General features: G+C 52.7%; 4 protein-coding genes across 4 annotated transcripts; 2 read left to right on the top strand and 2 right to left on the bottom strand.

The window, feature by feature from the left end:
- Nucleotides 1–959: 959 nt before the first annotated feature.
- ASPACDRAFT_51271 (flavodoxin and radical SAM domain protein) lies at nucleotides 960–3,376 on the top strand (the record flags this gene model as incomplete). The annotated part of the gene is made up of 2 exons (XM_020202460.1): nucleotides 960–984; nucleotides 1,047–3,376. The coding sequence occupies 2 exons, from the start codon at nucleotides 960–962 to the stop codon at nucleotides 3,374–3,376; spliced, it is 2,355 nt and encodes a 784-aa protein (XP_020057739.1).
- A 799-nt stretch (nucleotides 3,377–4,175) lies between these two features.
- On the bottom strand, nucleotides 4,176–5,878 carry ASPACDRAFT_25689 (uncharacterized protein; the record flags this gene model as incomplete). The annotated part of the gene is made up of 3 exons (XM_020199358.1): nucleotides 4,176–4,569; nucleotides 4,632–5,594; nucleotides 5,649–5,878. The coding sequence occupies 3 exons, from the start codon at nucleotides 5,876–5,878 to the stop codon at nucleotides 4,176–4,178; spliced, it is 1,587 nt and encodes a 528-aa protein (XP_020057738.1).
- Nucleotides 5,879–8,346: 2,468 nt separating this feature from the next.
- On the top strand, nucleotides 8,347–10,462 carry ASPACDRAFT_1854774 (putative integral membrane protein). The gene is made up of 5 exons (XM_020197402.1): nucleotides 8,347–8,986; nucleotides 9,042–9,146; nucleotides 9,219–9,616; nucleotides 9,675–9,739; nucleotides 9,810–10,462. The coding sequence occupies exons 1-5, from the start codon at nucleotides 8,837–8,839 to the stop codon at nucleotides 10,364–10,366; spliced, it is 1,275 nt and encodes a 424-aa protein (XP_020057737.1). The 5' UTR covers nucleotides 8,347–8,836; the 3' UTR covers nucleotides 10,367–10,462.
- Nucleotides 10,463–12,454: 1,992 nt separating this feature from the next.
- On the bottom strand, nucleotides 12,455–13,752 carry ASPACDRAFT_116114 (uncharacterized protein). The gene has a single exon (XM_020195960.1). It carries the CDS (start codon nucleotides 13,631–13,633, stop codon nucleotides 12,875–12,877), a length of 759 nt encoding a protein of 252 aa, XP_020057736.1. The 5' UTR covers nucleotides 13,634–13,752; the 3' UTR covers nucleotides 12,455–12,874.
- Nucleotides 13,753–13,987: the final 235 nt, after the last annotated feature.

The raw sequence follows: 13,987 nt of genomic DNA, 5'->3' as shown, positions 1-13,987 counted from the left end.
ATAATCATATCGGCGAGAGAAACATGTCTTTAAAGAGTCATGGCGTTTAATAAAGTTGTATACCCATTTTTGCCCTACTAAAGCCTCATCCGATGCCTCCGGCGAGGCTCCTCGTTTCCGGATCAATATAGACGCCATTTCACGAACATGGGAAGGCCTGGGGGGAAGCCCTCGCTTATCCAAGGAGAGAATCCACTGTTCCAACGTCTCCTCCTCTGCAAGAGTCAATTTACACGAAACGACACGTATATCGCTTCGTGATTTGACTCCTTTAACGCGGTTCCAGAGGGTGGTTTGCGGAACGTTGAAAACGCGCGCTGCTTCTCGCAATGACGGAATTTGATCATTCTTTAAAGCCTCAATGGCTAAGAGGATCCTGCCTTCTTGTTCCTTACGTTCTTTTGACGATATAGCCATTTTGGTGGTTGATTTCGTTGATCAAAAGCCTCATGTTTTGGTGGAATGCGGAAGTCACGAGTTGGGCGTTCCACTCGCTTGCGCGTTCCGCTCGCTTACCGATTACGTTACCCGATAAGGAAGGGTAAATGCGGGAGCCAATCATCGCCTATCGAAAAAAAATCCTCGAGAAACGCAGAGATGCCGCTTTACACTGCATGGGTCTTCCTTGTAGGCCTTGTTTATTTTCATGTTTTGTGATTTATACGATCGATAGGTGTCCGATTCGATTTTCGAGAATGATAATTTGATCATACTCTTCAAAACCTTCTTTACCCTGTGCATTGTGGGGTGATAATTGCAATGCGATGAGTAGGTATCTCTGGGCCCAATTAACCCCTCCTAAAATAAAGTGTTTCCGCCCACTTAATCCGACCCGCCATTTCTCGGCTCTTTCTTTTCATCGTTTGTCACCAAGGCAAGGCCATCTGCTTTGATCCTCAAAGGCAAACGAAGAATAGGCGAGCAGAACTCAAGGGCTTGGCTGTCTCGTTCTTCCAATCATGGCAGATTTCTCTGTAGACGAAGGTAAGCGTTACACCGACTCGTGCTCGCGCACGTCCTCGTGCTGATTATTCGCCCTGGTTCAGGTCTGCTGGCCTTCTGGCATCTCTATCGTCTGCCGCTTCTCCTCGCTCTCGTCGCAGCGTTTACCTTCATTCGCTTCTATCGTACACTCCAGCCCAAGTCTAGAACGGCCACTGCCTCCTCGATCCCACCGTCCCCTCGAAGCCATTCTCCGGAGAAGAGTGAAAAGATCGCGATTGGATATGACGAAGAAGCCACCAAGGTCGAAAAGTCGACCATCCAAACTATCGCCGAGAAGGAGAAAGCGCCCAAGTCCACATCCGGTCCCAAGAGAGTGTCAGGAAAGAAGCCCTCAAAGGTCGCTGGCCGACGTGCCGGTTCCGACCAGGAACAACAGCCTCTGTCCTTCATCCAGCCTATCATCTTCTGGGCTTCGTTGACCGGATCAACTGAGAAATATGCGCAGGTTTTGCTTGAAGACCTGCGTGCCGCCGCCCAAGAACGAGCCGACCCGGAGAATCGCGAGCGGGCCATCCTTCCTCCTCAGATTCATGACCTCTCCTATGTCGATTTCGACGATTACTTCGCCGCTGCTCCCAAGCCTCCGCCCAACTCGCCCGGAACACGTTACGTTTACTGCTTGCTGATCCCCTCGTACAACATTGATACTATTCTGAACACTTTCCTTGGCCATCTTGACGAAACCCACAATGACTTCCGCATCGATACTGCGCCGCTCTCGTCCCTGGCTGGCTACGCTGTCTTTGGTTTCGGTGACAAGGAGGGATGGCCGACCGAGGAGGAGGGATACTGCTCCCAAGCCAAGGAACTCGATCGGTGGATGGCGAAGCTTACGGGTCGGAAGCGGGCGTATCCCCTCGGGTTTGGTGATGTCAAGGGTGATGCGGAAGCTGCTTTGAAAGAATGGTCTCATGGTCTTCAAGATATTCTGGGCGACATCCTGGAACATGGTGGATTGGGTGAAGGTGTTCCTGGCAGCGGTGACCCTCTCGAAAGCGACGAGGAGGATCTGGACGAAGAAGGCTCTGATGACAGTTCTAAGAAGAATCGGAAACGTAACAAGGCTCAAGATGTGGTTGACCTGGAAGACATCAAGTTCAGCGCTGATGGCCAGAGCGGATCGGGAGCCCCCGTTCCCGTTGACTTTACTACCGCGGGCGCTTCGCCTGCGTCCGCTATTCAACCCACTGAGAAGGAAATGGTCCCGAAGACATCGCCCACCTATGCAGCTCTTACTAAACAGGGCTACACCATTGTTGGTTCTCACTCAGGTGTCAAGATCTGTCGCTGGACTAAGTCAGCCTTGCGTGGCCGTGGCTCCTGTTACAAATTCTCGTTCTATGGAATTCGCTCGCACCTTTGCATGGAAGCTACTCCGTCCCTTTCCTGCAGCAACAAATGTATCTTCTGCTGGAGACATGGCACTAACCCGGTTGGCACAACTTGGCGATGGAAGGTGGATTCCCCTGACCTAATCTTCAATGGTATCAAGGAGGGTCATTACAAAAAGATCAAGATGATGCGTGGTGTCCCCGGTGTGCGTGCTGAACGATTCGCGGAGGCTATGCGCATCCGCCACTGCGCTCTCAGCTTGGTCGGCGAACCGATTTTTTATCCTCACATCAACCAGTTCTTGGACATGCTGCACAGCGAGCGCATCTCTAGCTTCCTTGTCTGCAATGCTCAACATCCCGATCAGCTCGAGACCCTCAACCGAGTAACTCAGTTGTACGTTTCCATCGACGCGAGCAACCGGGAAAGTCTGAGAAAGATTGACCGCCCTCTGCACCGAGACTTCTGGGAGCGTTTCCAGCGTTGTCTGGACATTCTTCGCGAGAAGCGTCACATGCAGCGCACTGTCTTCCGTCTTACGCTTGTGAAGGGATTCAACGTGGATGACGAGGTCATTGGATACGCGAATTTGGTTGAGAAGGCACTGCCTTGCTTCATCGAGATCAAGGGCGTCACTTACTGTGGTACTAGCACCAGTGCGGGAGCCGGACTGACTATGCAGAACGTGCCTTTCTACGAGGAAATCCAAGAGTTTGTCACCTCCCTTAACAAGGAGCTGGAGCGCCGCGGTCTCAAGTATGGTCTCGCTGCGGAGCATGCTCACAGCTGCTGTGCACTTATCGCATCCGAGCGCTTCTACGTGAACGGAAAGTGGCACTCGCGGATCGACTATGACCGGTTCTTCGAGCTTTTGGAGAAGGAGAAGGCAGATGGCACTCCCTTCAAACCCGAGGATTACATGAGTGAAACGCTCGAGTGGGCCTTGTGGGGCAACGGTGGCTTTGACCCCAACGATGAGCGTGTATACAGGAAAGGCAAGAAGAAGGGTCTCCAAGCTGCAGCAGCAGCTCAGGATTGATTGAACCTGTCTCCTGTTATGTTCAAGTTCCGTGCCACCCCTATAAGCGCCACAGAGACCCTTTGAGGCCTGCCTCATGATCCGTCGTATGGGTGGCTCACAATCATTTTCGAACCGATTCCGCAGCTGTGAAGGGATTAGGAGCACCATCCTATCGAAAAACCCACCAAGTAGCCAGGCCATGGCCGACGGAGCCCATCTTGCACGGAGGTGAGCTACTGCGACAAAGCGAATCGACAAAAGCGGGCCATTCTGCGCTCAGCGTCCCACAGACGCCAAAAATATTCCCAAACTCTAGCCGAGACTGTCGGACAACAAGATATACTCCAGCCGAAGTCAGCTGCTGTGCAAGTTACAACGCTAGTTGGATTTCTTCTATGATTCATGTATTTAGTTGAGGAACGACGACGAATTCTAGCTATATTTCGATTATCATGCATACTTAGTGTCTGTCAGATCCAAACTAACAAACACTTTCTCAGTGGTCAAACAGACGGTCGTTTCACATTGACGGTCCACACAACACCACTAGTCATTCATTACTTCTAACCAATTTCAGGATAAAAGGTCATTCCTGAGGTTTTGTAGCTGGGAGTGATGATCTGCTTAGATAATGACGAAGGAAGAGATGTGATCCAACGAGTGAGAGTCTCATTGACTAGATTTGCTTTTGATAACGTTGCTTAAACACATCATCGCAAGAGATCACCAGCACCATCCAAGGCGTCAACACAGAGCGAGAAGCATGACGCTACTGCGCGAGATGAAATGACTGACCACCCGATGTTCGACCAGCCAGTCAGGCACCCAACCTGACTGTCACCTCATCCATGTCGGGTGACCATTTTCTGAACTCCTTCGTCGGCAGGTGGTTTTCGAACATACCATCGATTTCAGTTGGGAACCGGTCTTTCATCTCCGGCACCAGAAACCATGTTATCAGTAGTGCCACAAAACTGGAGGCGGAGAACATGAATCCTGTCTTTGAGCCCAATGCGCCTTGGTCCGGGTTGAATGCATATGGCAGCACCAGACCGGCAACCCCGGTTGCCAGACAATTTACGAGCCATCCTAGTCCTTGCGTCTTGGCGCGGAGCCGTAGGGAGGATGTCTCCGCGCCCACGGCGTAGGTCGCTGGCCATGCCCCGGCACCGTTGAAGACGACGACCAAACAGAACGTCACAGCCGAGTACCTAGCGGTCATTATCAGACGTGGCCCCTCAACCTGACACTCGAGGAGTGGAGGACAACTAACCAGACAGTGACTTCTCCATGAAAACAACCGGCAATGCCCATACCCAGCCACAATAGTGCTATGATCCCCAAGCTTGCAATGATGAGCAATACGCGGCCAAATCGAGACAACGTCCAGAAGCTGAAGACGTTGGCTGCTAACCCCAGCCCGGTGCTAACCTGCAGCATCATAATGCTTGTGTTCGCTCCCAAGCCGATGATTTGCAGGAAATAGCTGGCTTTGGCCAACAGTACGAGTCCCATCATATTCGGGATCATGTTCACGAACAGGACGATCATTGTGCGCCGCCGGTTGACCCCCACGAAACACTCGCGGTATCCCGCGGATTCTTGCTCCCCGAGCTGGGCGGATGCGCGCAGTTGTTGGATCTTGGCCATGGAGTCCACCTCGGTGGAATCAAGTCGTTTCTGTGCTTTGAGCGCTTCGTCCAGGCGGCTCTGGCGGACGAGGTGCGTTGGGCTCTCAGGGATCATGACGGACACTAAGAGGGACAGAGCTGAGAAGGGCCATTGCGAAAGGAAGCAATTGAGGTAACCCCTCGCTCCGGGAGTGTGGAGGGCACTCCGGACCACCGCGCTGCCTACCAACTGGCCCACGAGTGTGAAGATGGGAAACAGGGCAAGAGTCGGCCCTCGTAATAAGGTAGGTAGTACTTCTGACATATATGTCTCAGCCGTGCTCACGACCATGTACACGGCGAATCCCTGGACTAATTTTCCCACAAGGAAGATGGCCCTGCGGTCGTCGATCTCGGTCGCAAGGTTGGAGACATACAACACGGCGACTGCTATGGCGGAAAGCAGGCTGGCGATGGCTAACGAAAAGCGACGACCGATACGGTCTTGGATCAAGCCGCTCGCGATCGCACCGAACAAGCCGCCGATCGGGCCGACCACACTCCAGAGGCTCAGCCAGACCGAGGGAATGATCAGTTGTCCCTTGGATTCCCGGCCATAGTTACGCCTTGCGAATGTGAGTATTGAAGAGGTAGACCGCGGGGTTCAAGAAACCTCTTACTGGAACTGTGGCATGGATGACACATTGTTCACAATGACCATATCGTACCCGTACAGCAGGATGCCAGCAGTCAGAGCAAGGCAGTAGCTCAATATCTTGTAGGATTGTTTGATGGTCGCCCACACCGTCGGCTGAGCGGTGGATCGAACGTCCTCGGTGGACGAATTGACATGGTCGCTGTGCCGGGCATCTGCGTCTCCTGGATGAACCTGAGCAGATTTCGACTCCATCGTATCGCATATGCTGGCTACCTACCCATGGGGGCTGGCTCCCACCTATGTCTCTATGTCGCCCATTATGTAGTCCAGGCTCACGGCCTGACTTAACTCCGCAGACACGGGGCAAATGCTAGACATTTCTCTCAAACAAAGCAAGCAGAGTTTCCAAGACGTTACACAATGCAGGCAACACTGTCCCTCCCAGCCACAGTCGGGTTGTGTGGTCAGTTGCGAGCGGTCGCAGGCGGTTGCGCAGCCATCCTAAGGTCGCATTGTGTGGGATTGAGCGGTTGCAGTTCTGACGGTCGGGAACCCGCGAATCGATGAGTTAGGGCAAGAAAGCAAACATGCAGCACCTGCTCTCTGCACCAAGCAGCTGTCCGAGGCCGGTGATCGCGCCTCGGGTCGCGTTGGTAGGGTTCATTCTTGGGCAAGTCAATCCCGAGCTTGTATGGTCCACCACCACGCAAGTTGCAACGGGGCACCTAAAGCCGCTAACTTAGTGACTTGGCGCGTAAGCCACAGACTTCCGTCTGAATATCTTGTGATTGCCACTTCGCATCGGATGCTCAGTCATCTATGCAGATGTACAATGTATGTCCTTTGTCTCAGTCTCGCCAATGAATTTTTGTTGCTGCCCATCTAGTGCTGTGCATACTCTTCTACCGAGTATCTCGTCGATTGGGGGTTTGTACTGTACGGGAAGGGCGCCCGTTCACGTGAAGCGGATGTTGCCGAAATTCACTCGAAAAACACGGCAAAAGAAAGGCAGCCGATGCCAACCCTGCCAGCGGCCTAGCGCCCTTCTGATGCTGCACGCTGTAGATCAGGTTTATAATTGGGCCAACATTGGCTCTCATGCTGCATCGATTGGCCCGGTTCGGAGAGTTTCTCCCCGCCCTGGCGAGTCAGGACGTTGGTCCTGTCAGGTTCGGCAAAAGGAGACACCATCCGCACCGCACCAATGTCTGGTTTTCCGATCCGCGTGGGGTTGGCGTGGGTTTGCGTGGGTTTGCGTGGGCAGGATCGACAACCGGTAATAAGACGTCAAAAGTCCCGTGGAGGGGGGGGTTTGGTCCAGTCGGGATTGACACTTTTGACAGATATGGAGATGGCAGCTGTCTATCTTTCTAGCTTCATAGTCACCGCGGCTTTCGGAAAGGACATTCATGGTGATCCATCGTTTTTTTCTGGTGCTAAATATAACAAGGAAGAGGGGGGGGGCCAAGTTCATTAAATCTGCCCCGTTCATTTTTTAGGGTGGGCACTGGCGTTGTTGTACATTGCTTGAATTGGGAATAGGCGAACCGCCCAGTTGGGACGTGCCCGCTTTGGCAGGGGAGGAACATTAAGATTGCCCATTGCCCATTGCCCATTGCCTTCATCATCAATATTGCCAATTCAATTGCCCAGGAAAACATTCCCCTGATTCTCTGAAGGACCTTCCTTCCTTCGGTCTCCTAGTCTAAGCCTCTAGGCTCTTGGACATTTGGGATTGTCATGGGTCAATCGGTCCCAGTCGCGTCTGACAGCTCACCCTGGATTGGCTTTCTAGAAGTCTGCAGGTCCAAACGCATTTGCTTCTTTGATCCTGGTCTCCCTGCGCCTCCGAGGAGTCCCGAATCCTTAAGATCCACTCACGCGTGGCAGCCCAAACCCGCAGGAATGAGGGGAAGGGGCGTTTCGTCTATAGCACCCGTCACATATACTCATCGTCATGACTGGAGCGGGATCCCCGAAGAAGAGGCGGACAATCGCACGTGGGAGTGGGCATTCTCGGTCGGATGGGCATGGCGATGGCGATGGCGATGGCGATTGTTTACATTGTAATTTAGGATTGGCATCCGTGGGTTGCTGATTGATTTGATCTAGGGTTGTGAAAGGTCAGCTGGGGGTGGGCGGATGGCGGATGGCGGCGAATGCGAGCTTTGATCCATGGGTTCTGGCAATTCTGCACAACATTAACACCTTCAAAACCATAATTGATCCCAGATCCCAGAGCCATGGATGGTTGGTTTCTTCTGCCGGATGGCTTGCGCCGTCATCATTTGAGTTTCTTCTTGAACTTTTTTCGCCTTCTTGCTTTCTCACTTCTCTTAACCAATTCTTCCTCTTACTCCTTAGTACTGACTCGACCGTCGGGGAGTCTACCCAAAGCGGAGGTACAACCGAGGCGGAGTGGAACCCTCCCTGTTTCCGGCTATTGACGTGAAATTATCCCCGGTGCAGCAGGATAACCTTTAACACTATCAGACACTAATCGTGTCGTCGCTCTGACCACAACGGCTCGGTGGGGGGGAGGAAGAATTGCTCTGAGTCTTTGCCACGACTCAATCCGCACGAACAATTATCTTGGTTTTACTCAGTAATCTCGGGAGAATGGAGCCCTCTCCGCGACACCTACCTAGTGATGATCTCATTCCTGAAATGGCTGCTCCTACTGAGTACAGTCTCTCTAAGCGAGGGGGCTCTACTGGAGTCTGTCTTCCTTGGTCCCCTTCAGCCCAGGCACTTACTCAGTAGGTGGATTAGTTAGTTAGACTTCGGACCGGCGCACCGTCGATCTCAGTCTGCATTGAGAGAGAGAAGACAGAGAGAGGGGGGCGGCGATGTGCAGACACAACCCTAGACCAGTTTAGCCTGTCATGATCACCTCCGACCATGGCCAGACGGTCGTCGACCGACTAGATTAGCGTGCCTGGAGTTCAACTTCCTCGGGCCCTCTAGCCAACCCTCTAGACCGTGAGTGTGGGACGGGGACGTGCAACAATCACTTTGAAGGTTTTCCCTTACGTCTCGTCTCCCTTCCCGTTCCCTTTTTCCCCCATCGTTCACTCAAATACCGGTTGCGGTTCCCTTCACCCCTACCTGTAGTGTTAGTTTCTCTTCTCTCTCACTCTCTCTCTTGCCTCTTCTTTTTCTTTTTTTACTTGGTCCTCCGGATTATGCCTTGCTTCTTGCAACGATAGCATGGCAGCAGATGACCGCAGCCCGGAGGTTAAGGCGGTTGCGGCTGTCTTCATGTCCGTGGCCGGCATTGCGGTGATACTGCGATGCTATGTGCGCGGATGGATTGTTCGAGCGTTTGGGATCGATGATTGGGCGATGGTGGTTGCGATGGTGAGTTATCATCATTATTTTCAACAAGTTGGACGAGAAAGCTGATCATCCCAAGTTGTTTTACTGCATGTTCTCCGGATGTATGATCGGAGGAGCCATCTACGGCACTGGTCGACATTTCAGTGTCCTGGATGCGCACCAGCGGGTGACAGCCATGGAGGTACGATACCGTCCGGCGGAAGTCCAAAGAAAAAAAAAAAAAACGGAACGGGGTTACTGACTCTCACAATAGTACTGGTGGTTCTGCGAAATCGCATACTGTTTCTCCGCCATGGGCTGCAAGATTTCCGTGTGCATCTTCTTGCTGCGCATCACCGTGAAGCGCATACACATCTGGATCCTGCGCATTGTGATGGTGTTGACCGTCGTCGCCGCCCTGGTCTTCATGTTCCTGATGCTGCTGCAGTGCAAGCCCGTCTCCTATTTCTGGACGCGCAAGGCATTCGACGACAGCATTCATGGGGTCTGCATCAATATGGAGATTATCATCGCCATGACCTACGTGTACAGTGCGTTTGCGGCGCTGTGCGATTTCACCGTGGGCATTTTGCCTTTTTTTATTGTCAAGAACCTGCACATGCGGAAGCAGACCAAGTTGGCGGTTGTGGGCATTCTGGGCATGGCTTGCATGTATGTTTTTGGTTTGCGTCGGAGTGGCCTGGCCGATTGACTGACTGACGATGTTTAGTGCCTCATCCGCGACGATCATCCGCATTCCCTGGGTGCATACCTTTGACGACCCGGACTTTCTCTGTACGTTTCCTCCGCTCTTCCCAGCCCAGCCTACCATCCTTCAAAGCTAATTCTTGTTTGTGTCTCCTAGATGCCACTGTCGAAATCGCACTCTGGTCCAACATCGAAACCGGCCTCGGAATCACCGCCGGTAGTCTCGCGACCCTCCGCCCCCTCGTCCGCCACTGGCTGGGCTCTCACTCCGACCCCAACTACTACGCCCGCTCGCCCTTCGGCGGCCCCTCCGGATCGCGTCGCATCGGCGGCGGCGCCAGCAACAACCCTCACCACCACGCCCGATCTCACGAACGCCCCATGCCGCTGGGATCGCTCGACGAAGCTGCCGTGCAGGGGCGCCTGCGCCCGGACAAGCTGGCGGTGACGGTGACCACCATCCACAGTCAGCGGGGGCCGCTGACCTCGTCGAACAGCAGCGAGGAGCAGCTCACGGCGGGGCTGTCGGGCGAACGATCGCCCGGCAGCAAGGATAGCCGCGGCCGCCGCGACCGCGACCGCGACCATCCGGGCTCCGCGGGGGGCCCCGGCGGTGGCGGCGGCGGCGGCTTCGGCGGGATCCAGCGCACCTTCGAGGTGACGCAGACCTCGTCGGCCGGGGATGATTCGTGTCATGAGCATAGTATGGTTTAAAGTTTTTGTTTTTGCGTGTACGAGTACTGTACAGAATTATACCCTTGGTTGTATTTGTCTGGTCTGTGGGTTATGGGGAGGGATGGGATGGATGTATATACCACTGAAGTTATGACATTTTCCTTTTGTTATGTGTATTGTCTTCAGTCAAGCTGAGTCTTGGTCATGAATAATCATCTATCATTGTTACTTTCCACTCTCGAGTCCATGATCTGATTCAACAAACAAACAGACAACCCCCATCCCTACTTCGTATGATTAGAAACCCACATCCCTCCTTCAGCAAGGAACAATGCTAGTGCTAGTTAGTTAATGGCAAAAGCTGATTACCAATACTCCGTAACTTAGTTAACTAAGTTACAGCCTATAGGTAACTATTCACCTGCCTAAACCAGCCAAAGCGGCAGTTCTCCCCGGGGCGGGCCCCCCCCCAGCTTTAAACTTCGGCAAGCAAGGGCGCAAGTAAAACTAAGGTTTCAGTTTCTCCTGCATGGATGTGGCATGGGGGATCTCGAGACGAGCACCGGCATTAGACTAGCAGATGAAACACCTCACATTTTTGATCTGGAAAGTCTGACTCGTGGGAAACCGACCTTGGCTGAATGCCGTTAGCTGCGACTCGCGAGTCAAATGTGCTGGGCGAGAACGCGTGGGCTGGACGGAGCCGAGTGAGTAAGGTTTCCATTGCCCGGAAGCCGGAGCCGGAGCCGGACCCAGCGTTCGCTCTCGGATTTGGGGTGGGATTCTAGATCTTGTGTGTGGTATCATTATGATGTATGATGTATCTGAGTCTGTTTGGGTTGTGGTGTGGTGTTTCCATGGGTGGGGATTAGTCAGGGCTCTGGGTTGTCAACTTACTAACTAACCTAGTTAGGGTGGTTAGTCAAGTAGGTAGGTGGCTAATGTGATTGGCGGCGAATGGTACATTTACAGTTCTGGAATCGTTGATGGTTCTTTGGAACTATCGGTAGGTACTGTATCTCTATCCATCTCTTTGGGTCTAGAATAATTCTGTATAATCACCTACTTCGTAGAAGTTGACATTTACGGAAAATCCACCACGGTCAAATCTACTGTATGGTTTAGCTTCCGTGCTTCTGGTAAGTTTAGTACTTGAAGTTTACTCCAGATGATACATCTTTTGTCTTCAGAGTGTACCAGTATGCGCATGAACTAGTGCTGACTCTCTAGTCATGTTTAACTTCTAAGAAAAGTCAACAGCAAAACTAAGGTACGGAGTCACTTCACTTCCTCCACCAGCGCTAGACCAGCCACACAATTCGACACGTCGAATCGGACTAACAACCTGACCTAAACCTCAAATACAACTCAAGTTGACTCAACCACAAAAGTTAAGATTAGAGTAAACACTAAACTAGAGTACAGAACCCCACTCTCTTGACTACAGTTATGTATAGTCACTAACTTATAGTGTACTATGTAAGTTAGTAGAGTATGGGACCCGCCCCCAACCCCCACCCCCGATAAGATCTATCACCAAAACCCCCTCACCAAAGGCTAAAACTAAACTCCGATAGGCCGGAGATCGCATCCTGGCAGCCCTACTCCATACTCCATACACTCCTCGTATCTATATATGCAGTGCATCCAAGCCACAGTCCAGTCCAGTCCAGGTCCAGCCACAGCAAAGAATCCCGAGTACAGCAGCGAGTATGCCCACCAACGCCACAACCAGCACAGAGAGCATCGTCATCCATCGAACCCGATCTCGATCATCGATCGCCCATCGCGATCCCGCGTCGAATTCCCGATCGCACCACGCAACGCGACCACACAATCCTTTGTCTTCTTATGCTGTGCTATGCTGTGCCTGCTGACTGTGAGATGGGTATCCAATCACACTGCAAGAAAGGCCATAGGGATCTTGGATCATCGAGGGGTGAATCGAGCCATCGAGCCATCGATCGAGATCTAGATTTAGATCGCATCGCTGGTTGTTGGGTTCGATTTGGGGGTGGGCTGGTGATTGGTGTAGAAGCTGACTGACTACTCCGAGTACCTTACACAAGGGGGTTGACTAATGTAATTGCCAGACGAGCCTGCATATCTACTGAACAGAGTACGAATGTAGAATCATGACTTGTATATCAAGTTATAGTATCGCAGAGCCTCGATTATACTGCTTCGAATGTCTTTTATACGGTTCTTTGATTGGAATGCTTCCCCAGACACCAGCAACAAAACCAATCCACCGCAAAATGCAAGAAACCTCGATCCGGCCAACGTCAAGATGTTGGTTCCATAACCAGGAGATCCTAAATTACCTAAAGTAGCTGAACGACCTGAGCATCCTGTTATTCGATGCGCAGGAAGATCGTGTCATTCGACATCACCACATCTCCTCAAGAACCCGATAACTCAACTGTTCGCATACTCTTTTGAACCTGGCTAAGATCTGAGTATAGATAATTAAAGGTCTTGATTGTCTCCCCTGGCTCTAGAACTCAGATGGCTTGTCTGCTGCCATGGATTGGGGCACGAGTTAAGCTAGATCTGGGCGAGTTTGGCCCGGTTGGCCGTCATAGCAATATCATAGAGCATCCTTGCCCGGGCCGCAGGGAGTTTGTCGCCTGTGTTGCGCGCGAGAATTGCCCGTCGAACAACGTCCGGACAGTCCTGTTGTTGTAGGGCCCATTTGGCCCCGTCCGATTTGGAAGAGAATTCGCCCGTGACAATGAATCGCCAGCCTCGGCACGCATTCAGGATGCTGTTGGGCGAGCTGAGTTCGTTTTCGTGGTGCCAATCGAGCGAGTCCGCGATTGCTTCCAGGATCCAGCGTTGAGGGATCGCGCCGAACGCGTGGGTCGGATCAGGGCCGCACAGGCTGCAGCCAAGCTGACGTCCCATCGCGATATCCAGCAGAAACCAGTGGCTGGACTCGTTGGCGGGATCGAGGCTGATATGGTCGGGCTGGTGAAGCCCCGTGTTGAGATTGAGTTCGAAGCGAGGGTGCCGACGGGCCGGATACACCGCGCTCTGAGCATACACCACGAACTCGAGTTTTGTCGCCGGGCAAGGTAAGGCGGCGTGGGTTAAGCGGCTGATCACTGCCTGCTTCTCGGCGGTGCTCAGCCGCTCCTTCACTATGGCCTGTACGTCAAGGTCGCTGAGGCCGGACTTGTAGGCGCCATAACTCGCAGACCCAAATAGATATACCCCCACGAGCTGGTCTTGCAGGTACTCCGTCAGACGCTGGACGATTTCCTCGAGATAAGCTTTCACCTCTTGTGGCAGGTTATCAGCCATTGTAAGTTGTTGTCCCTCTTCTGGTCTCTTGTAGCCAGACCAGGTCTGAGGTCCAGGTCTGAGGCTGCCGGGCCTTTTGTAAACCTGGTACGGTGAGGCAGTTGGGAGGGTGTAGAAGCTCGCATCGGAATCTGACATTAATCAGCAAACAAACCCCACACCTTGCATGACCTGCTTACTGTCATTAGCCGCATTGGTACGTAGTGCTCTAACCGTCGTCCAACCGTCGCCCTACACGAGTAACTCCGCGCCAACTGGCAATCACGGGACACCCCCTCTCCCTCTCTCACCCCCTCCCCCCGACTGACCTCTTAAAATGTTATAATTCCGAGATTCCCACATCACCATATCAAT

Source organism: Aspergillus aculeatus (genome assembly GCF_001890905.1).
Source record: "Aspergillus aculeatus ATCC 16872 unplaced genomic scaffold ASPACscaffold_5, whole genome shotgun sequence".
Classification (NCBI taxonomy): domain Eukaryota; kingdom Fungi; phylum Ascomycota; class Eurotiomycetes; order Eurotiales; family Aspergillaceae; genus Aspergillus; species Aspergillus aculeatus.
This window is presented reverse-complemented; position numbering and strand designations above follow the sequence as displayed.